Genomic DNA, 20,506 nt, shown 5'->3' on the forward strand with positions numbered 1-20,506 from the left:
AACTCCAAACTTGTTTCACCGGATTCGCTTTTGCTGTCGTGCTCTGTAAATGTCATGTACAGGGGGAACTACAGATCCTTTCTCCTCATCATCGTCAGAATCCTCGTGTGGCCTCTTAATAGCCTTGTTGAGCATAGCGTTGTTTTCCACAGGTCCATTGCCTTCCACAGCTATTTCAGGTAGGCCTCCGGTAATTACCCGCACAGCTTCATCAACAGCTGCAGAAAGAGAAAAGGATTCATTTCATTTGTGAAACTTAACCTCTCCAATTAGAAATAAGCATGTGAACAGGGACACCAAGACAGGTATTTTGTGGAGATTTCTGGAACATGAGATATTTTCCTACCCTATTCTCCCATAAATGTTAAGAATTAAGTCCTGACAGTGGAAAACTCCAAGCTATAGCAAGCACTAATTATAAAGTAAATGCTGCTGCTTCAGCTTGAGACCTCCCTTTACACAGGAATTGAGGTCATTTGCAAGCTTAATAAAAGAGGAAAGCCTGCTGTTGAAACTGTAACTAGTTCATGATTCATCAGAAAGTATGCATACAGAGCAAGTCAGTTTCTGCTTATCAACAAAGAGGGCTTCAAAAATTCCATATATAATTTCAATAGATGTTTTATTTTCACTCTAAAAGAAATTAAATCCCAGCTTGTGTTCTCACTGATCATTTGCTCCTGAAACTAACAGAGCGAATGAAAGTCATAGTTTATGTGAAGCCTGGAGTATGGATCTGTCCTGGTTTTATGTTTCAGAACTTCACCTCTTCTGTAGGAGCTCGGAAAACACTGCTCTTCAATTCTCAAGCACCCCAACAATGTGCATTCAGAGTTATGCCTTCCAATGAACTCCTCATACTGCAGATGTGCAATTTAATGCTACGGCTACAATGCTGCTACAAATAACACCTTGCTTCTTTTAAAGGATATTCTGAAAATCTTAATTTCTTTCTTTTAATGGTTACCACCAGAATGTTACTAAAGTAGAAGCTAGTGATTTTTGACTTCTTGATCTTCCCACAGTTAAAAGTACAAATGTCTCTATGTAGATTCCAACCTACAAATACAGCTAATTCAACAGTACACTCTTAATTATATACTTGTAAATGAGGTCTGAGTTTTAGACAGCAATATTCAGACGTAAAACAAAGTCATATGCAGCACTATCACAGACTCCAGAGCCAAGAAATAACTTACTGTCTGGCAGTTTGCATCTTCTAAATATCTCCATGAGCTCATCCACTTGAACAAAGGGACCCTGATTTGTTACCAAAGAAGAAGAAAGATTATTTTCAATGGAGTGATGCACACTGTGGTTCTGTCAAAACAGAATCTCTTCTACGGCTTGAGAATTCATTAAAACAAACCTGAAAGCAAACAGGAGGTGGCAGGAGCTTCATAAGAACTACAGCTGCTGGCGGAACAGGAAACACACCGCCTGGGACGGGATGTAAACCTGGAGCTGAGGACAGAAAAACTATGAAGGCAGTGCAAGACAGCTAGACCTGAAATGCTTTAGCAGCACTATTATTTGACACAAATAATTACTACCCTGTCACACTTGCCTCTACTAATTACATAATGTTTAGTCAGTGATCTGAAGTCTATGAGCAGTATGTATAACTGCTTATTACCATTTACCAGACCCCAAACTTCTTGTACTTATTTCCATGTGACCTTAGTATTAAGTAAAATATATATGCCTTTAGCAATCCAATTAAATAACAGCCTCAAATTTAAGTACATGTTTGGGTGACTGAAGACTAGGAAAGTCTGTGATTAGCTTTGCTAGGTTAATAACTTGCCACTGGGTGAAATAAAACCCAATCTGACTTACGTGCTAAGTGTCGTGGCTGAAATGGAATCATCTGTTGAGTGTCCGGTTTTGGATATTCGGGTTTTCTATCCACCTCATCTTTGAGAACAGGCACGATGGAAGGTGCAACCACAGGGTCTGGAATTACAGCTGACAGCTTGGCACGAGAGACGTCCTGTGAAAGCCAATGACAGAGCCCTGAGCTTGGCAGGATGACACTGCGTGTTTAAATAACAAAACTAGCCCAGGCGCTTATTCGCACTCAGTTCACTGTAAGTTCAGATGTCCTGTTAGAAGACCATCTGGGCAAAACTTGCACGTTTTCATCAAACATTTTAGTCCTACAGTGTCCCAGCTGGGAGTGGAAGCGCTTGGTTTTGTTACTGAATGGGACTATGTTTGTCATTATTGAGTGGCTCCTGGTTTTTTGGGTTTAAAAGATTTAGGTGAACAGGTGCAGACCACTAGGCCTTCGCAGCTATCACTTCTCCCTCATTTCATTCCCTAGATTGCTTTAGCTGGAAAAGAAATAAAGCATAAGGCAGTCAGCAGGCATGCAAAGCATCAGTTCAAAGAGGATTATATTTTGGCATGTTACAAGCAACAGAAACCAGCCCAAGGGCTGAATGCTCTTGGGAACACGCCACCTCGCATGCTTTTAGCAAGACGTACTCTAACTTCAAAATAACCTCGTCCTGATCATGTTAAAAGTATTCAGTGGCTCAATGTGACTTTTGTTTCCACCTATCATTATTATTTATTATTTATTCAGTATTATCACTATTATTTTACAACTGTGTGAGGACAATGATTCAGCTGCTTTTCTAACCTTGATGACTTCTGTATTTTTCAAAAATTACTTATCTGTGCAAGAAAAACAGAAGCCGAAGCTTCACGTTTCTGAGACATGAAGGCTCTCTGCCGGGTCATGCCAATGGGAAACAGCAGTTTCTCAACGGAGCTGTTTCTGTTTGTCTGACAGACTGTTTTACATCATGCTTAAAAAACATAATAAAATCAACATTTTATTCTGTTCTAGTGGTTTTCCAAACCGTTAAGGCCTTCCACATGACTAAAATAGTAGTTAAAATACACATGGTCAGAAACGAGATGGGAGTCCACCAGCTACACGTGTCTGGCCTAGATTTCCAATTGTGAATAGCAACACCAAAGCACTTAGCCATAGTGAACAACTGAAGAAAAGCAGGCAGCCACTGATCCCTGGTAATTTTCCTCAGGCACTTGCAGCAGCCATTGGGACTGCAGTATGTTTGGTTTGATAATGAAGTGAGCAGAGTTTTCATACAGATGACCTGATTCTACAAACTTCCAGAAGAATTTTGTTTTTTGAAGGAGCTCAGTCAAGTGAAGCCTGTAGCTGCAGGGTGATGGCATTTTCACATGGGCCTCTTCATGGTAAATATGAGCACCAGAAGTTAAGTCATGTTCCTTGCTGCATTCTGCCTCTGGCCAACAATGCCCAACAAGGCAAGGAGGAGGAGGAGGCATGCCAGGCCTGCTTGACCTGCTTTTCTATCAAGGGAAATAAAGTCAGGCAAGCCCTAAACAAGGAATTGCTTAAGTTTACCAGGACTGAAAAGAGCAACAGTGGAATTAAGTGTTCTTATCCACTTTACCTTATATCCAAGAGCCTTCAGTTCACTAGTAGAGCAAGGGTACAAATCCATGAACTTGTACCTGTCTACCAGCAGAGCTGTTTCTTTACCCTCATATTCTTCCTTGAATGCTGTAAACCTCCGTTTTTCCACTTTCAGTATACTGGCCAGATCACCAATGTTACTTTCAAAAGCTAAAAACCGAGCCCAGATTTCCCTGTAAAACAGATAAACAGACAGCTGCTGAAGGAGGGAGAATCACCTATCACAGCCCAGTTAAAAAACACTCGAGAGGAAAGATTCAAAGTAGGCAATCAGGGAACATGTGAGTACTTCTATTATTTTGTTTAGATGCATCTGTAAGATGTGTTACCTTCCCAGGGCCCTATATGTTTCTGTAAAACTTTCAGTCTGTTGAAATGGATCATAAAGGACTTGGTTATGGTAAAGAAAGGACTACTGGTGTGACTTCAGCCTTTGAGGTAAGCTGTCACCGTCAGTGCAAGATGCATGAATAGACTTCTCTCATCCTGCTACACAGAACTGCACTCTGATCCTGCTATGTGAGGGACTTTTCAATATAGATTGTGATATAGTTCATCTGCACAGAACAGCATAGTGTAGCAGGCAAGAGCAATGCCCTGTAGCACAACAGGCAGCACTTTGGAATTTTACACAGCCCAAAATATATATAGTTATTGCTCATTTCTCTGTGGAAAATCTCAACTAAAGCAACATCTGGCCATGTTTCTGGACTTGATTCAACTTCTATTTTAGCTTTGGACTTCACTTTCAAAGAAGATTCACCTTTCAGATTCTAGGTTTTTTCTCACTTTTAAAATGGACATAAAAGTACTTCTCATGAAAGGTAAGAACTGAAGTACAGAGTGAATGTGCACAGCAGTGCGACATCCAATTCCTTAGTTTTGCTGCCTGCATCTATCAGAATACTGGTGAACACTTGGACTGCAAAGGGTTTGGTAAACATTTTTTCAGAGAAATCAGTTTAACAAGTAGTAATGAAAGTCTGGCAGTGAGTGGTTAATCCAAGTCTTTCCTGGGTCTTTCCCTGTTTTGTGTTCAGCTGTCTGGGAGTCATTCAGATTCTCCTCAATAAATTCCTGACTTGGCTTCTCTAACAGAGATAATGTTCTTGACTCCCTCTCCCCATCTACTTAAAATATCTCTGGTGAGTGATATTATGTCAATAGCCATGCCACCTGCTCAGACCACTGCATCCTTACTGTGCAGGAGGCTTTTGCACTCTATCCTCAACAATCCTGTGTCAATGCGGTTTTAAAGTCAATAAATTGATTAATTTCTCTGCAAGTGAAATAGGGACTTCCACAAATCCGTCACAGTACTTGCTATTTTACACAGCATGAAGAAGGGAAGGAACATCTGCACCTAATTCTGTCCTGCTGTTCATGTTTCTGATTTTTTTGGGATGTTTGTAGTTGAAAGGGGTTATGTATCTTTTTTAGTGGAGTGAAACTGCTTTTGCAGACGTACCCAGATTTCTCAGGTGGAAGGCTCCCTGAAGTTAAAACGCGTTCAAACAAAACTCTTGTATTATTGTCCTCTTTAAAAATAGAGAGAAAAAGAAAAATCACACTGAGTAAAATATATTAAATGCAATTTAAAATCATGTCCATTCAAAGAAATGTGTACATTGGATTAAATATAAGGCTGACATTCTGATACCTGGATATGAAGTTCAGTAAAGTAGGAAGGAAGTCTGAAAGCCTACATAAAACTTTACCAGTGTTAAATTCTACTGTGAATTTGTTATTTGAAAGTCTATTTTTGTTGATAGCCACAAACCCATCCTACCACAGGTTCTTTTATAACAGCACAGCTATTCCTTGGCACTTTTTCAGGATCTCTGGGTTTTTTCCCATTTTCTGTAATTACAGCGGCTTATCTCGGTAATTTAAAATTTGGCATTTCAATTCATAACTCCCCTTTTAAATGAGGACAATAGTAATGCACTTCGATATTCCTTGGAAGTCCTCCCAGAAGTATGAGGCCTGGTTGGTGGTTTTGGTCTTAAACCTGCTGGCTTCCGCCCTGTCTCTGCGTGTTTTGCCATTTCTTACATTTACAGGAGTTCAGAGACCAATTTTCTTGTTTTTCAGTAAAGTCAGCTGTGTTGCTGACACACAGCAATACAATGGCAAATCTTAAAGTAATTTTTCCCAAGGGCAGTCTATGGAAAGGCATTGCAAATACTCATGTAGACCTGAAATAATTCCTTGCAAAATGCAATATACTTTGACTTGCAAAAGAGCTCTGTTCATGGCTCACAGAACTAAAAAAAAGAAAGCTTTCAAACTGTTCAAACTTTTAGAGCCTGAAAAAACAAAGGTCCTGCAGTCTGACAGGGGAGACTCATGTGCCTGGTGCCTGCAGAATGCACCAGGAGGTCCAGAAGATCCCGCAGGAGAGCTACCTGCAGCCACTGCTCACTCCAGCCGCGCGGAGGCCAGCTCACAAACCTGAGCTAGGCAGAGGAAGAGACTGGGGTGAACCGCTCTTCTCTAACTCCCCACGAAACGAGGACCAGGGCAGTTCCACAGGAAGGTCTTTACCAGCCCCTGCTCCCCACAGCAGTGCAGGCTTCTTATAACGTCACTGTGAACTCTTGCATCAGGGAATCCCACACAGAGACCTTCTACCACCTCCACCACCCCCTGCCCAGCTGCTGCTGTGCCCATGCCCTGGTCTTTGCATCCAAACCATTTCCCCAGTAATGGCCAAGCAGGACCGATTATTCGCAATACTGCTTTTACATCCTGGTTATCTCATCTATTTGAGGAGAACAAATTTACATTAATTCTAGTCAGGACCAACTAATCCATCCCTTCTCTTCTGCTGCTTTAAACATCCTGTAGAACTTTTTCCTCAGGATTTAGATTTCTTGGTGTCCTTCTCACTGTTCACAACAGATGCTGTCAAACTGCTGCAGTGCAAGCAGTGAGTTACAGTTTGGAAAGTTCGCTCTCTTCTATTCGGCAGAGTCAAAATCTAATGCAAGATCGGTACTTCTGGAACTTCAGTAAGGACAAACCAGCAGGTTTGGTTTTCAAATTAATTGCTGAGTTTCATGAAGAGGTTTCATTGCTCTTCAAGAAGAATTAAAACTAAAATAAAAAATGTAAACTAAATTATAAAACCTTGGCCTTTAAAGTCACAGGGAAGACAGATGAATGCTTCATTGGACCTCTCAAAGCATAAAACTTACCATTAAGATGAGAAAGGTAGTCGATATATGCCAGTACATATTCTGGAATGTCCCCGTATTTTTTCAGTCCTAGCTCAAAAATCTTAAAGGCCACAGACTTATCCTGCAGACATTTAAGAAGAAAAACATTATTGGCTTCAGTGAGCTACACACCCTCCTGACACTGCTTTAGTATCAAACTGAGCATCTATGATTACCTTACTACAATAATACTCCATTAAAGCTGCTGTAACATAGACGTGATGGCGGGTCCGGGCATCCTCTCTTGCTTTCTTAAATATCATTCTTCCAGATTTTATGCCTTCTGCTCGCCTTGCAAATTTCATATATTGGATATAGACCTAAGGTGCATATTAATGTTTATATAGCATCAGTCCTGACAAAGAATACTAGAATATAAAAGAGTTCTTTACTATAACTGAAATAATCTTTCCTCACAAAACACAACTAAAGAGTTGTAACAGAAACAAGACTATTGTGCCTCTGTAGTGTTCTGCTAGAAATTCTGAGGCAAAGCTTTTTATATACTTTTTTGGGGTTTTTTTACAATGGAATATAGCCAAGACTGATGCCCTAAAATGCCAACAGTTCATACACAGATTTTTCAAGGAAGGGGAGATAAATGTAATTTACATAAACTGGTGCCTTCAGGAAACTAGAGGCTTACTGTAAAAACTGTAACTTCCCAATGAAGTTAAGACATCCATAAGGCTAAAGAACAGCCCAAAGGCCTGAAGAAGCAATTTTATATTGTTATTGTTTTTTATTTATTTTATATTTATATTGTACATTATACAATCAAAGACACAAACCATCCTATAGATATTTATACCTGATCAAGGAAATAATGAATGTGCTGTTTAATTCAGTTGCCAATTTGTGATCTGCATTTCTTTGGGATTTAACTTTCCTCCACTCTGAATTAGATCACAAATAAGAGCATTTTCAAATAGGAGGAACTAGTACATCGTTTCTCAGAAAACATGCACTTGGGAAGCATTGTGATGTGTCTTTAATGACTAGAAAGTGTCAGTAAAGGGATACCTTTCCTCTGACACTGACCCATTGTTTAATTTTAGACCCTAGACCTTCTTTTTCCTTCTCATGCATTGTCATGTCTATTTATAAACTGAATAACTTTCTGAGGGCAGGTCACCTCTCACGCCATTTGTTCTGTGCTACCACAGCTGGCACTACAGACAATGTTGTTTATTACAGAACTTAAGCAGCTGTACAGCAATACTCTGTGATACTCATATGGTGCATTACAAATTTATATGCAAGCTACATATACACAGGATGATGTATTTCAGCGTAGGGAGGACAATGGGCAAAAGCAACGTGCTTTTAATCAGTTAAGGGGAGGCAAAGCACAATTTTATTTGAGCCAGCAAAACACACACCAATTCTTATGAGCTGTATCATGAAATCTTTAATATCGCCTATCTTCATTGCTTGTCTTAAAAGATTTTCCAAAAGAGAGGACAAAACTGCATGACTTGGTGCATCTAAGTGCCTTAAAGGCTATAATAAATCACCCTTGCTGAAATGTTAATCTAATTCTGTCATCTCAGTGCACCCGCTCAATCACCCCGTGACCCAATGAACTCCTGCAAGTACTTCCCCGTTATTTGTGTGCACTCAAGTGACTATTAGTGCAAATGTGGAAAAACTGAACGCTACAGTCATCTTACCAGAGTGGGATCAATGTCTTCAATAGCCAGGAGCCGGTTATATATGCTGTGTACTTTCTCATACTTCATACGACTCTAAGTAAATACAAAGGAAATACAGACTGTTTGGTAATACTATTACAAATCACCTGTGAGAATGCAAAAATCAATCTGAAGAAAAACCTGCAATATTTCTGTTCCCTTTTCCCCCCAGTTGAACACTATCTCAGTCCCTTTAATTTTATTAATTTAATATTAATTTCTCACTAGTGCTTGCGTACATACTTTTCAAGAGTTTCTGATGTCTTTTTCTACACTTTAGTAATACTGCAGCAGAACTGGGATTGTAGGTGTTTGGGATAATAAGACTGTTCCTTCACCTCTATCTAAAAGTAACATGCAGACAGCTAGGAAAACCCCCTTCTTTCCTCTCCAACATTCACGTTTCAAATAATCCATTCTGTTCCCTGCCAGCTGCAGCCCTCCAAGGTTTGTTGTGCAACCTTAAAAACCCTAAATAGCTGCACTGAAAGCCAAAGAAAGCTTTTTCTTTAAAAGTCAAAGGTTTGGGTTGTTTTGAGTTTTTTTTGCTGCTGTCCTCAGGATCCTCCTGCAAAAACTCTTCCATGTTATGATAAGTGGGCAAAATATATCCTGCAGAGGACTCCACAGTCCTTATCTGACCAGTGGAAAACAGACTTTATTCATGATGGCTCATGTGCAAACCCAACCAATGTCAGGGCATAATTATTCTTTAGCGAGGCTGTGCAGCAAGGTGGCAGCCTGGGTAAAGAGATTTCTCAAGAGAACCTCCCATCCTCCATCACAGCCATGCAAAGACAAACATTAAACCCCCAAGAATTAGACATGAAAGGTGTCCTTTATCCCCATTTTAAAAGTGAAGAAGCTGTCGCTCTGGTAAATATAATAAGCCTATCCAGCTTTCAAGCTCATAGCAATTTGAGAAATATAGTGAATATTTAAGTGGAAAGACAGTAGATTTTCAAAAATTTTGTACTGAATACTACGGATTTTTTCTCTTCAATTTGTCAGCCAAGTATCAGAAACACTGAAAGAGATTAAGGCTAGAAGAATCAGTAAGTTACTTCTGTAGACTTCTGTGTACTCAGTATGTTTCAAATAGATGACATTATCAATGAGAGATGTCTTTAGGTTTTAAAGTCAGTACATCACTATTTTTGCTCACCTCTTCATAATCTGCATATGCAAAATAAAGAAGCATATTCTTCTTTAATAAAGTGCTGATCGCTCTTTCATAAATATTAGCAGCCTCATCACTGAAAAGTTTAGCATTGTTCATGTCCTGTTATAAAATAAGTATAATATAATTGTTCAGCATCTATGACAATGCAGGCCAATCTATGGAATATCCTCTGTGTGTGAGAAGTCCCAGTGAACTTCCATGCAGTGCTCCAATAAAGAGATAACATCTCCCCAGTACCTAAAGAATCACAAAGTCAGGCCAAAACCCACCCCCCAGACCTAAAACTGGCCAACACTGAAACAGTTTTTTGTAATTCTTATCTCAAATGCAAATATTTTTATTTCTTAAAAGAGCCCCAATGTTTAAATTCTGGACAGCTCACGGTGCTAAGTACTTTTCACACCCCCCTAGTTAGTTCTTAATTATTTGAGGAAAAATTAACAGTACACCACATTGAAGCAACGAGGGAAGAAAGAAAACCAGTGTCAATCTGCTTACCCCTTTTTCGGCTAGCAGTTTACTAGATTGCTCGAGGTACTGTGCCGCTTCATACCAGATATCTGGGTGATGTCCCAGAACCAAAAGGCATTGCTCATAGGCAAACATAACTGTGGCAAGAAGATAAGAAATACCCCTTGTATTATGGCAGAAATGGTACCATTCTGCACAGTGGAAGTATGAAATACAAAAACCAGCAAATAAATCAGACAATACTAACACTAAATGGCTTTGAATACAATGATTACAGTCTCGCATTGCAAGGAATTTTATTAATCATAACCAGCAGCTAAAACCTGTCTCCTCCCAGCAGAACTTTTTCAAGAACATCAGCCATAGAATCTGGCTGTGATCCACCACTTCCTGACCTCCAGTGAAAGTTCAGTGGCACATGACCATAGCACCCCCAGTTCAAGTTCAAGAAACTTGATCAACTTCTGCTCCAAACACTAAATCACATCATTATGCTAGAGATCATTAATGGAGCTAAGACATACAATTCTACATGTCCTAGCACACTATCTAATTACCTCTTTTTGTTATGAGAGTTTGATCTTCTGTACGCAGCGGATTGCTCTTTTCCCACTGGATGTACTTCTTCCACATGTCTACCTGCTGAGCCTCTTGGGGGGTATTTTGTGGGGGGACAGAGGGAGCGTTGCGGTCCAGACCTTTCATCACTGTCTCATATTCCTGAAACAGTGAAGCAGCAATGTTTCTAACAAAAGATTATTTCAGGTTATGCTTTATAAAACTGATACAAATATCATAGCATAGCAACCTCATTAGTCTAACAAATGCTTTTGTTTCAAAATAGGACCCAAGTTCAATGCTTGTTTGTAGAATTAAATAGAACAAAGGAAAGTCAACAGAAGGCTTTACCTTTGCTACACGTCGTGCATTCATATAATCTCTACTCCTGTCTTCAATCATCTTCTTAGCTAAGTGAATATTGATGCCCTGGAGAAGGGTGAAAAGAGGAACTGGGAATGTGCAATTTCACCATAGAAATACTGAATCTCATTTCATACAGAAAAGGGCTTTAAAGGGGATGCAAAAGTGAGCAAGAAAGACAAAGTTATTCTAGAATACTACTGTGAAAGGTACTGCATTTCTCATAACAAACGTATGAGCAAGAACTTACTCATTAGAATTAACTCGCTACTAAAAACTCAACTGACATAAAGCAACTCCTGTAGATTTTTTATTCACTTACAGCTTTCAAAAACACAATGAAATTTACATAAATCTGCTGGGGGAGAAAGTGGAAAGATACTATATGTGATTTACATTTTTCCTTTTCAATCACAGGCTGTCAGTCTATGCCTAGTCAGTAAAGCTCCCTGCCTTGCTGCTCCCTGCCTGCATCTGCTTGCTGCTCACCCCGTGGAGACTGAGACAGCGTATGAGCAATTCAGTGTTCTTTGGCAAGCAGTAACAGATTGACCTCCCAGCAAAAACCTTTCCCTTCTCCCCTGTTCCTGAAGTAATTGACAGCTTTCACACCTGCCATATGTGTACCTCTATCAGCTGAGAGACTTGAGACCCATCACTGCAAAAAATGACACCCCTCCAGGACTGCATGGCCATGCAGAGAGCTCTGCCATGCTGCTGAGCAAGAGCAGTAGGGGATTTGGGGCAGGCAGGCCCCAGGCACACCTCATAGCTCAGCAACAGCAATGCAGGCTTGGTCACAGGGTCCCAGGCATGAACAACATCTCAAAGCACTGCTGTTACAGCAGGATAAGCAACCACCCTTCTGTTCATGCCTGCAACTGGGTGGAGTTTGCTGGTGTGGCTTGCCAGGATTCTGAGGAAGAGGAGTGCAGCTTTCAGTCCTGTTCCAAACAGGCAGCTGAGCCAGGTACCTGCTATGGAAGCAGAGGTACCACCTGGACTCGCGCAGAGCGCTGTCTGCGATAACCATCTGGGCCAGTTAGCACACAAACCCAGCAATGCCCCATTTAACCCAGGAGCATGCTGAGGACACAGCATGTTCTCCCGGGAAGTGCTCCCAGCCTCATGAGGCACAGCTTCGTGAGCCAAAGATTGTCACTTCTCTGTCTCACCAGGGGTGCTACCACTTCTGACCATTTGTCTAATTAAAGATACTGGTGGCTGACAGGCTGACACTGCTATCTGGTGGCTACCCACTGAGCTAAAGGGAAGCTTGAGTATTTTAATTGCAACAAATAGCCAGTAACCTTTCATACTGAGAGCTGCACATGATCTCTGTGTTGCTAGGCTACTGATGTGGGGAATAAGTGACCCCTCAAAGAGCCCTTCTGGTGAGGAGCAGTTCCTTTCCTGTGCCAGCACACCCGTGAGCAGCAGCCCTTTAGCTTTAGGCCAGCCTGGCCAGAACATGATGTGCAGAAACCTGTGTTCAAGGTTCAAGCACTAGCCCCTGTCTTACTGCACCTCTGAACAGCCCAAGGTGTACTACCACTGTCAGCTAGAGCTGCTTCAGCTCAAAGAAGGTATGGAACAAATGTAGGACAGGTTTCAGCTATCATTTTGGCAGTCTGCCTACGTATTAATGAAAGTAGTAGGAACCCGCAGTGACAGCCTTCATTTGCTATGTGGGAGGGGAAGAGGTTTACAGGGAGGTTGTACCGTGTATTTTCCTACTCAGGAGAAGGCACGTCACTGGCTACCTTCCCCAGTGGTCAGGAGGTTATCTGTGGTACCCCTAAATACAGTGGGATTCAGGATTACAGTACACGCTCATGGCTGTGGATGCCCAGAGGTACTCCCACTGGCTTAGTACAGTGGCCCTATTAATGTCAGAGGTCACCAAACCTACAACTAATGGGCAAGAAGGAAAGTGAAACTGTGCCTTCTTTCCCGCTCAGTGCACAGCTGACCCATAGCATGCCGGCCCCTGCAAGCCTGAGCGCAACAGGCAGGACAAGGGAGTGCTGTATGAGCATCTCCACTTGACAGTGCTGAGCATGAGTGCACCCACCCTTGGTTCTGCATTCTCACATCTGCTGGCTGGGACAGTTTAACAAGCTGCTACCAAATGTGTTCACAAACACACTGTAAAGGTGCAGCTACAAATTGGCCTGCAAGGCCAGTGAGTTGAGGTTACGCTTGTTGAAGACAATGTGGTAGCAGACTCACCTGAATTGATGCTGTAATGGCTTCAGGTGAAGAATGGTGAGGAGCATTTAATATGTACTTAAGCCCATGTAACTTAATACTGTGAAGGAAGTCCAAACCTTCACAGCTGAATACCATTTTATCCCATTCAACTGTAACTGAAGAAGGGGAGTGCCTCCTTGGGGAAGCAAGCCCTCACTGCCAGCTGATTTGCTTTAGCTTCCATTAAATATATTCTCTATCACTGAATGTCATGATTTCTAATCCACTAGCAAATCCATTGGGCCACCAGTGAAATGGGCCAGTTAAATGTACCCTATGGAAAGTGTTTACAACAAATCAAAAAATTCACCCAAGTACCTGCAGAGTTTTGGCACAGGCCTTGGTACACGCTGCACACTCAAACCATGTTTATACTGCCGGTCATCGCTTTCATGTACAATTATTTAGTGGACAGAGTTTGGGTACCATGCTTGATTATACGATTATTATTTCTTTCTTAATGTCACAAAAAAAAAAACCACAACAAAACATGTTCTGGATTACCTCTTCATATTTGTTATAATCTCTCCAGAGCTGTTCTATGTTTATCATTGGATTCACGCAACCACGCTGGTAAACCCTACGGACAGCTGTTATCCTCTGGTTTTCTGCATAAGATCCTACTGCTTCTCTAAATAGTGGGGAGAGAGACGAACATCAGCTATTACACATCATAACTAGCATGAACATCAACATTACAGTAACTGAGCTTCAAAAAAGTCTTTTAAGGTACTTACACGCCTTTCAAAAAATTGATGTAATCCACCCAGATCTATGTGAGAAAAAAATATAATGAAACCAATGTGTTAATTGTACTTGTTATAAAGGTAGATATTAAATGTGTTTTGAAAAAAAAAACATACCTGGTATGACATGATTTCCATGCCAATCTTATCCAGAGCAAAATCATATGCCTGAGCCATTTTTTCTCTGAGGAAAAAAAAACAAACCACAAAGACCATAGAGCAAGTGTTTAGTAGTTTGAAAAATCTTTATTTAAGAGCTTTCTTTGTGCAGCAAATTCTAATCGAACTTTGAGGCACGAAAAGAATCATTCAACGGCTGAGAGTAAAAACTGGCATTCAGGTAGCTTTAAATTCTGCATTTATTCATTTTTAATTGAAGAAAATGATGTAGACCTATTGGTGGCCATCTAGCATACTAACAGCTCCTGAGATCCTGTCCCTCAAGGAAGTGGAAATCCACATATACTATGTGAAGTTGAGAAGACAGAAACCAACTGCTCTTTACATCATCTCAGCCGACAGATGTACCCACGGTTTCTTTTTTTCTCAGAATTCCTCAAACCCTGTTGCAATTCTGCAGGAACACACAAGGCTGTGGTTTCCCCTGTGTTGAAACTGCCCAAAAACTTTCACATTATCTCTTATCCCCCCACATCCAAAGTATTTTTCCCCACATTAAACATTCACAGAGTACTTCCTCGGTCAAGTTTCAATGAAAACAGCTTTTTCTCTCTCCCACTTTTCTCTCAGTTTCTTTTACTCAGACATCTTTTCAGTACCTTGCTACCTACTTGACCATACCTCCAGGAATAAAAGAGGAAATTTCAAGTGGATCAAAAGTTTGGGGGTGTGTGCTGGCACTTTTTCAGAACAGTCTTGTAAAAATAAATTTAAAAAACCCTTCTTTTTTCTCTGTTGATGCAACAGTTGCCTTGCCAGTTACAGTACACAGAAATTATGGTGGGCTGGGGAAGAAGCTGTTTATAGATTCTGAGAGGCACTGGTATTTTTTGAAACCTCAAACAAGATTATAAACAAAGTGATAAAGATTATTGCACCCCAAAATTCTGGTACCCTGATTTTTTAATGCCTTTTTATGCATTCTGAAACTTCCTCTGATTACAGAACTGACTACTATTGCTAGTTAAATACAGGACCTCAGCTGGAATCAATGCTGAGTTTTTGTAAACACTCTAAACAAGACACTAAGGGGAAGGACAGCAAAAGGACCCGACTGAGGGAGAAGTGTGCTTCAGATTGGCTCAAGCATCAATCTCATCTGCAGGGAACCAGCATGGATATGCCAGCTATTCCCTGCTCTTGTCCCTCCCACCTTGTTATACGGATCCAGACTATGGAACCAATTTTACCCAGCAAGCTCAAGTAAAGGAACTTTAAAGAAATGTTTTCTAAATGCAGATTATCTATTATCCCCCCAGCACTCTACCAGAAGATCCCCAGGCAGGTTTGCCATCCAGGCTCCTCCCCACCCCCTAGTCAATAATCAAGAAGAGATTCACCATAAAACTCATATAATTCAGAACGAGTCTGTTAACTTACTTGTAACTAGGGAGCTTCCCCTTGGTTTCTCGAACATAGGAAAGGTAACATTTCCATAAATCAATGTGTAAAACCTTCATAAGGCATCGCTGAAATAACTGTTTAATACATCAAGAAGACGTGATCAGGATTCCAGATATAGAAATTAGGTTTTTACTTTCAAAGCTATACAGTATGAATTAAAATAATCTTTGTAATTATGAGTGAGATTTGTAAGAAAGAGTACGTTAAACTACTCATCCTTTGGACTAAAGCATATCTGTGCTATGCAAGTGAGCTGGAGAGAATTAAGCAAAGAAATTCCCCTGTGCATTTCACTGATTACAGCTTGGTAGCAACAACAAATTGATTTTAGTGATATTTAGCTGTGTTTTTAATAGAGCATTCAGCAACACTATAGTTCTTTTCAATCTGCTTTAGCTTAATCACAAGATACGTGTTCTTTCTATAGAGACATATTACATATTGATAGGACTCACCTTTTCCACTTTGTCATAATTTTTTGCTTTAATCTACAGGGAAGCAGAAAAAAAAACAGATCACTTAAGAAACTATTTTAGAATATAGGAATATATTCTTCATACACTACTATAGCATTCCAGTTTCTACTTTGGCTGCCTAAACCCATTACGATGTAACACCACATAATGTCACAAAAATATAATTAAACATAGAAAAATCACGTACTTTGCTTTTTCAAAATTAGCGGGTTTGGGTTTGCTGTTGTTGTTTTTAATTTAGCTTTCACTTCCACTAGGGCTAAAGTTTAGGTGAAGTTGCTTTTCTGCATTCCAGTTTGGAGACCTAGACTTAGCCTCTTACTTCAGGATACTCTGTTGCCGTAAGTGCATATACTGACTTAAATACCAAAGCCTCTAGATCAGAATTTAGTAAATTAAGGGTAAGATATTTAAAAAGACTAATAGACTAATAAATGTATTATATTTGAATATTTATTTCTCAAAGTACACTTTATTATAATATGCTGATGTTGAACAAGAGAGTAACAAATAAACCATGGAGACCATGTTTTTCAAAAGAGGACCTTAGCTCTGGTGCTCTCCTCCAGGAGGGCCCAAACCACACTCACATCTGGGCACTTGTGTCATTCAGACAGCACACACACTGCAAGGGTAGAGGGTGAAACCTAGTCTCGAAGCAACATATTGCCTTTCAGACAAGACAAAGAATAGCACAAGACAGACACAGAGGGCAGACTCGCACCCTGCATGTATTTATTAGCTCCTGTTATGTTAACATGCTAGGCATGAGGTAGAGACAGATTCTGAAGAAACAAGGAAGATTGACAGTGCCTTTGTAAGCTGCTCATGTGCATTCGAATAAAGACCCTTTAATAAAATAAGGATTTGTTATGCTGTGTTGCACTTTTTTAAAGCATCAAAACTCCATTTTAAACCTCCTTGCTCTTTGTTTACCTAAGGATTCACAGCTTTTATTATGGTGAGTAACATGAGAGCCACAGAAGCAGCTCTGAAAGCGTTTCCTTTTCCCCCATGAAGCACAGTGGTAGGCAACAAACAGCATCCTTTTGCTCCAGGTATTTATGATACCATTTCTATAACATTCCCATTCTAAAGCACAAAAGAATTTTTAATGCAAGTGCTAAGAAACACTGGCTCATCTGCAGGAGGCCTAAAATAAATATGTCCTGTACTGCACCTGTGCACTGCCTGTCCTGTTTGCTGCTTCCCAGATTCCATACTCGTTCAACACCCCAGCCTTCAAGAGCCCTAACAGATCATCCCCCTTTCTCTCACTTCTGAACAAGATCGATTAAAATGAGAGAATTCAAACCAGTTTTGCAGGAAAACTTTTAATGGCATACATGGCAGATCGGACTCTGGTATCTGTATTGCTTTCGAACTGGAGCAGTATCCTGCCCAGGTTAAAAGGATTCCACAAAATCCAGGTTTACAGAAAATTAATCCTAATTATACCTGGCATACACAATTTTCAGAGTCTTTCTGCAAACGATTCAGTTAAAAGATAGCTGACCAAAGAAATGACCGATTATAGAAATAACAATGCTCTGAAATAACACTGAACTGAAAATCAGGAGGCAGCTTGTCCATGCTACAAAGAATATCTCTAACCCTTGCAGTTAAGACACACTGACCCAACAGACCCCCAGGGACAGGGACGTATCCTACTGCCACTTTCTCACAGCTTTTTGTGAGTAGAGCACCATCCTTCACCTTTAAAAAGCACCTGTAGTAACTGTAGGGTTGTTAAGACAGAAGGCTTTTGTGGACACAAATTAAGGAGTCTGACACTGCCCTACTTCTAATTGCAGGAAAGTAAATTCTTGTATTTTAATCTTTTCCTCCACTGTGAAGACCAAAAAAGACATCTCCCAGCTTTACTTCATCCTTTTTTGACAACAAGAGTAACTTTTCAGGTTCCTCAGCACCTGTTACAATACAACAAAAAGGATTCAACTCTCACTGAAGAGTCAGAACTCTCAGTCTACCCCTCCCATCCCCTGCAAATGCCTTTTATCCTTGGTCACTGAGTGGAAAAGAACAAATGAATCTTGGTTTCTATATCTAGCACAGAGTACAGCTGCCTGCCTGCTTGTACTTAAGGAAAGTCTTCAGTAAGAGGAGACCCCACAACCAAAACTCAAAGAGTAAATCCCAAGTATAAATCCTTTGTGAAAGTTAAGTAAAATTAATCCATGGCTTTGCTACCCACAGAAGGCATCACCTTGTAGTTATTCAAGAACAAGACCCAAAATAATTTTTAAAAGCTCAAAATGAAAGCTGTAAGCAGGTAGGACAAGGTTTAGCCTTGTAAAAAGCTTTTTGCACATCCACCCCATGTTAGAACACAAAACGAATTCCCAGACGTAGCTGATGAGGCTGTGAATGCTCTCTCCCTGCCCCCTGTCACCCAAAATCCCAACGACAACTATTACTCAGCACAAGTGACCTAGCCTGACCTCAGTAATTGTATACAGCATGAGATAAGTGCAAAAGTAAATGGTAATCCCAATTAATGACTTATTACAGCAACTGTATTAGCGCTTGGCAGCACTGTCACCAAGCAACATCAAGACAAAAGCACACAGGGTGCTTATCCATTAGACTTATCCATTATCCATACACGCACTTCCAATAACCAAAGACCTTGAAAAGCAAAATATTTTGCTAAGGAAAAAAAAAGCTATTCCTTATTTGCAAGTGTTATGACTCAAACAACAAAATATTTTCTACATAATCATCCGATAGATGAGAAGCCACTGAACACATGTGGACTTCAAGTCAGTGTTACATATTTGATAAATCAACACAAGTGGTCTGATACTGACATCTGAAAACTCAGAAATCTTGGTACCCTTGACGTTACGAGGCTGGAGATTGGCAAGATTTCTTAAAAATGAAGGAAAAGAAAAACCACTATTGGCCAATGCTTACTGTGTCTCTCTCTCAATGGAGAGTTTTTATGAAGCTTCCAGAGCCAGAGAGCAGAGCATCTATATCTCTTTGCAGGCATCTGTTTGCATTTCTTGGATCACCACTCCCAAGCAAACATCCTGGCAGCCCTGGCTCAGGGATGCCACAGAGATGGGGAAAGCCCATCAGCAGAGAGGGCACATACTGCCTCCAGGACCCACCACAGTTGTCTTACATTTCTTGGTTTTCCTATTACAGACACAGGACCAGGCAGTGATTAGTGGGCAAGCATTAGAGGATTGACATTAACACTGTATTTTTGTCCTTGAAGGAAAACATAAAAAGTTTAGAACAGATTATCAGTTTGTAAAGCTGGCTGTATTCCTATTCTGACTGCTTTAACTCAAGAAGTAGGTGTTACCCTCATGAAGGCTAACATACAAGAGTGTCTCCACCACAAATCCAGCACCTACAGAATGATCTTAGGCATATTGTCATTCCAAGGAAGAACTGGTATATATGAATGTCACCCCTCCATCCTCAAAGATAACACAGGGGCTACCTAGTCTGACCAGCTATACTTAAACATCTGACCTTGCCTTCCCCTGCCTGTGACAATGAGAAATTCCACCTGTTTTGCTGAAAGAGTAACTTTAAACATGATGTTCCAACAGGAAATTTAAGTCACTGTCAGCTTTGTGAAAGACCAATTCATAATAACAGTGTCAAATTTCTTGCCAGAATATACAATGTGATTCCCTATAACGAGCTTCAAACATTCAAGGGCAAAATTTAATCCACAAATTACACTGCACTTCACCCTTTTTAACAGACTTACTACAAGACATATGTGTCATTTATGATTACACAAAGCAAGTAATTTTATTAATCTAGAGATTCAAGACTACTTCCTGGTATCTGGCAACATACAAAACAAGCCTAAAAACTGTCCTAGTTTTTATTTCAACCTTTTCAGCATTTATTGGTTTGGATTAAGCCCTTAAGGAAGCAAGGCTAGGACGGGGTACTTAAGGATCAGCATGATACTTAAGGACCTATTTCTATATCCCAACTCCATCTTCTTTTTCAATGGGTATTTTCCAAGGAAAAATTTTATTTTCTAAAATGTAAAATCTAATGTTCCCTTACCCACTGCCTCCAGCTCTCCCATTGGTGAGGTAGATCCTCTTGCCCTCTACCCACTACCCCTGCACTGCTCTCCAACATATTTTGGAACTTTTTTGGAAGAAGGGCCTGAAGAGGAATGCTGTGCACCACTGGCAGCCTGCTACAGGCAGAGGAGCTCACTCACTGTGCAACACCTATATTCATTCACAGTTAGATGATGAGGTATTAGATCCTTAAAAAGTTAGGAATTTAAAAATAAAATCAGAATCTGTGTTGACCATTTACCTTTTTAATTTTTTGCATCTTGACTATTAGGGTAAAATAATCCACTACCCACTGTCAAGCCAGTAATATGGGTCTCTGCCAGTATAGCAGGTGTAATAAAAATACATTCCCATTTCTCTACCCATTTCTGCAGGCTAGGGCTGGCTGGTG

The 20,506-nt window shown here is 40.4% G+C and overlaps 1 protein-coding gene across 3 annotated transcripts in view; it reads right to left on the reverse strand.

The window, feature by feature from the left end:
• Window positions 1-13: 13 nt before the first annotated feature.
• The window catches only part of CSTF3 (cleavage stimulation factor subunit 3), a 51,949-nt gene continuing 31,456 nt past the window's right edge, over window positions 14-20,506 (reverse strand). Inside the window, exons 4-21 of one of the 3 annotated variants that reach the window (XM_080617642.1) lie at window positions 16,007-16,039; window positions 15,528-15,625; window positions 14,085-14,151; window positions 13,959-13,993; window positions 13,726-13,852; window positions 10,957-11,034; window positions 10,605-10,767; window positions 10,075-10,184; window positions 9,559-9,675; window positions 8,373-8,447; window positions 6,876-7,019; window positions 6,679-6,781; window positions 4,947-5,016; window positions 3,456-3,651; window positions 1,840-1,993; window positions 1,370-1,464; window positions 1,200-1,260; window positions 14-218 (exon numbers count right to left, since the gene is read on the reverse strand). In XM_080617642.1, coding sequence (XP_080473768.1) covers window positions 16-218; window positions 1,200-1,260; window positions 1,370-1,464; window positions 1,840-1,993; window positions 3,456-3,651; window positions 4,947-5,016; window positions 6,679-6,781; window positions 6,876-7,019; window positions 8,373-8,447; window positions 9,559-9,675; window positions 10,075-10,184; window positions 10,605-10,767; window positions 10,957-11,034; window positions 13,726-13,852; window positions 13,959-13,993; window positions 14,085-14,151; window positions 15,528-15,625; window positions 16,007-16,039 — 1,929 coding nt within the window. In that variant the 3' untranslated portion in view covers window positions 14-15. The remainder of the gene's footprint in view (window positions 219-1,199; window positions 1,261-1,369; window positions 1,465-1,839; window positions 1,994-3,455; window positions 3,652-4,946; window positions 5,017-6,678; window positions 6,782-6,875; window positions 7,020-8,372; window positions 8,448-9,558; window positions 9,676-10,074; window positions 10,185-10,604; window positions 10,768-10,956; window positions 11,035-13,725; window positions 13,853-13,958; window positions 13,994-14,084; window positions 14,152-15,527; window positions 15,626-16,006; window positions 16,040-20,506) is intronic. The other 2 variants (XM_080617643.1, XM_080617644.1) reach the window with 2 other exon arrangements.

The sequence above is a fragment of the Psittacula echo genome (assembly GCF_963264785.1).
Source record: "Psittacula echo genome assembly, chromosome: 5".
NCBI lineage: Eukaryota > Metazoa > Chordata > Aves > Psittaciformes > Psittacidae > Psittacula > Psittacula echo.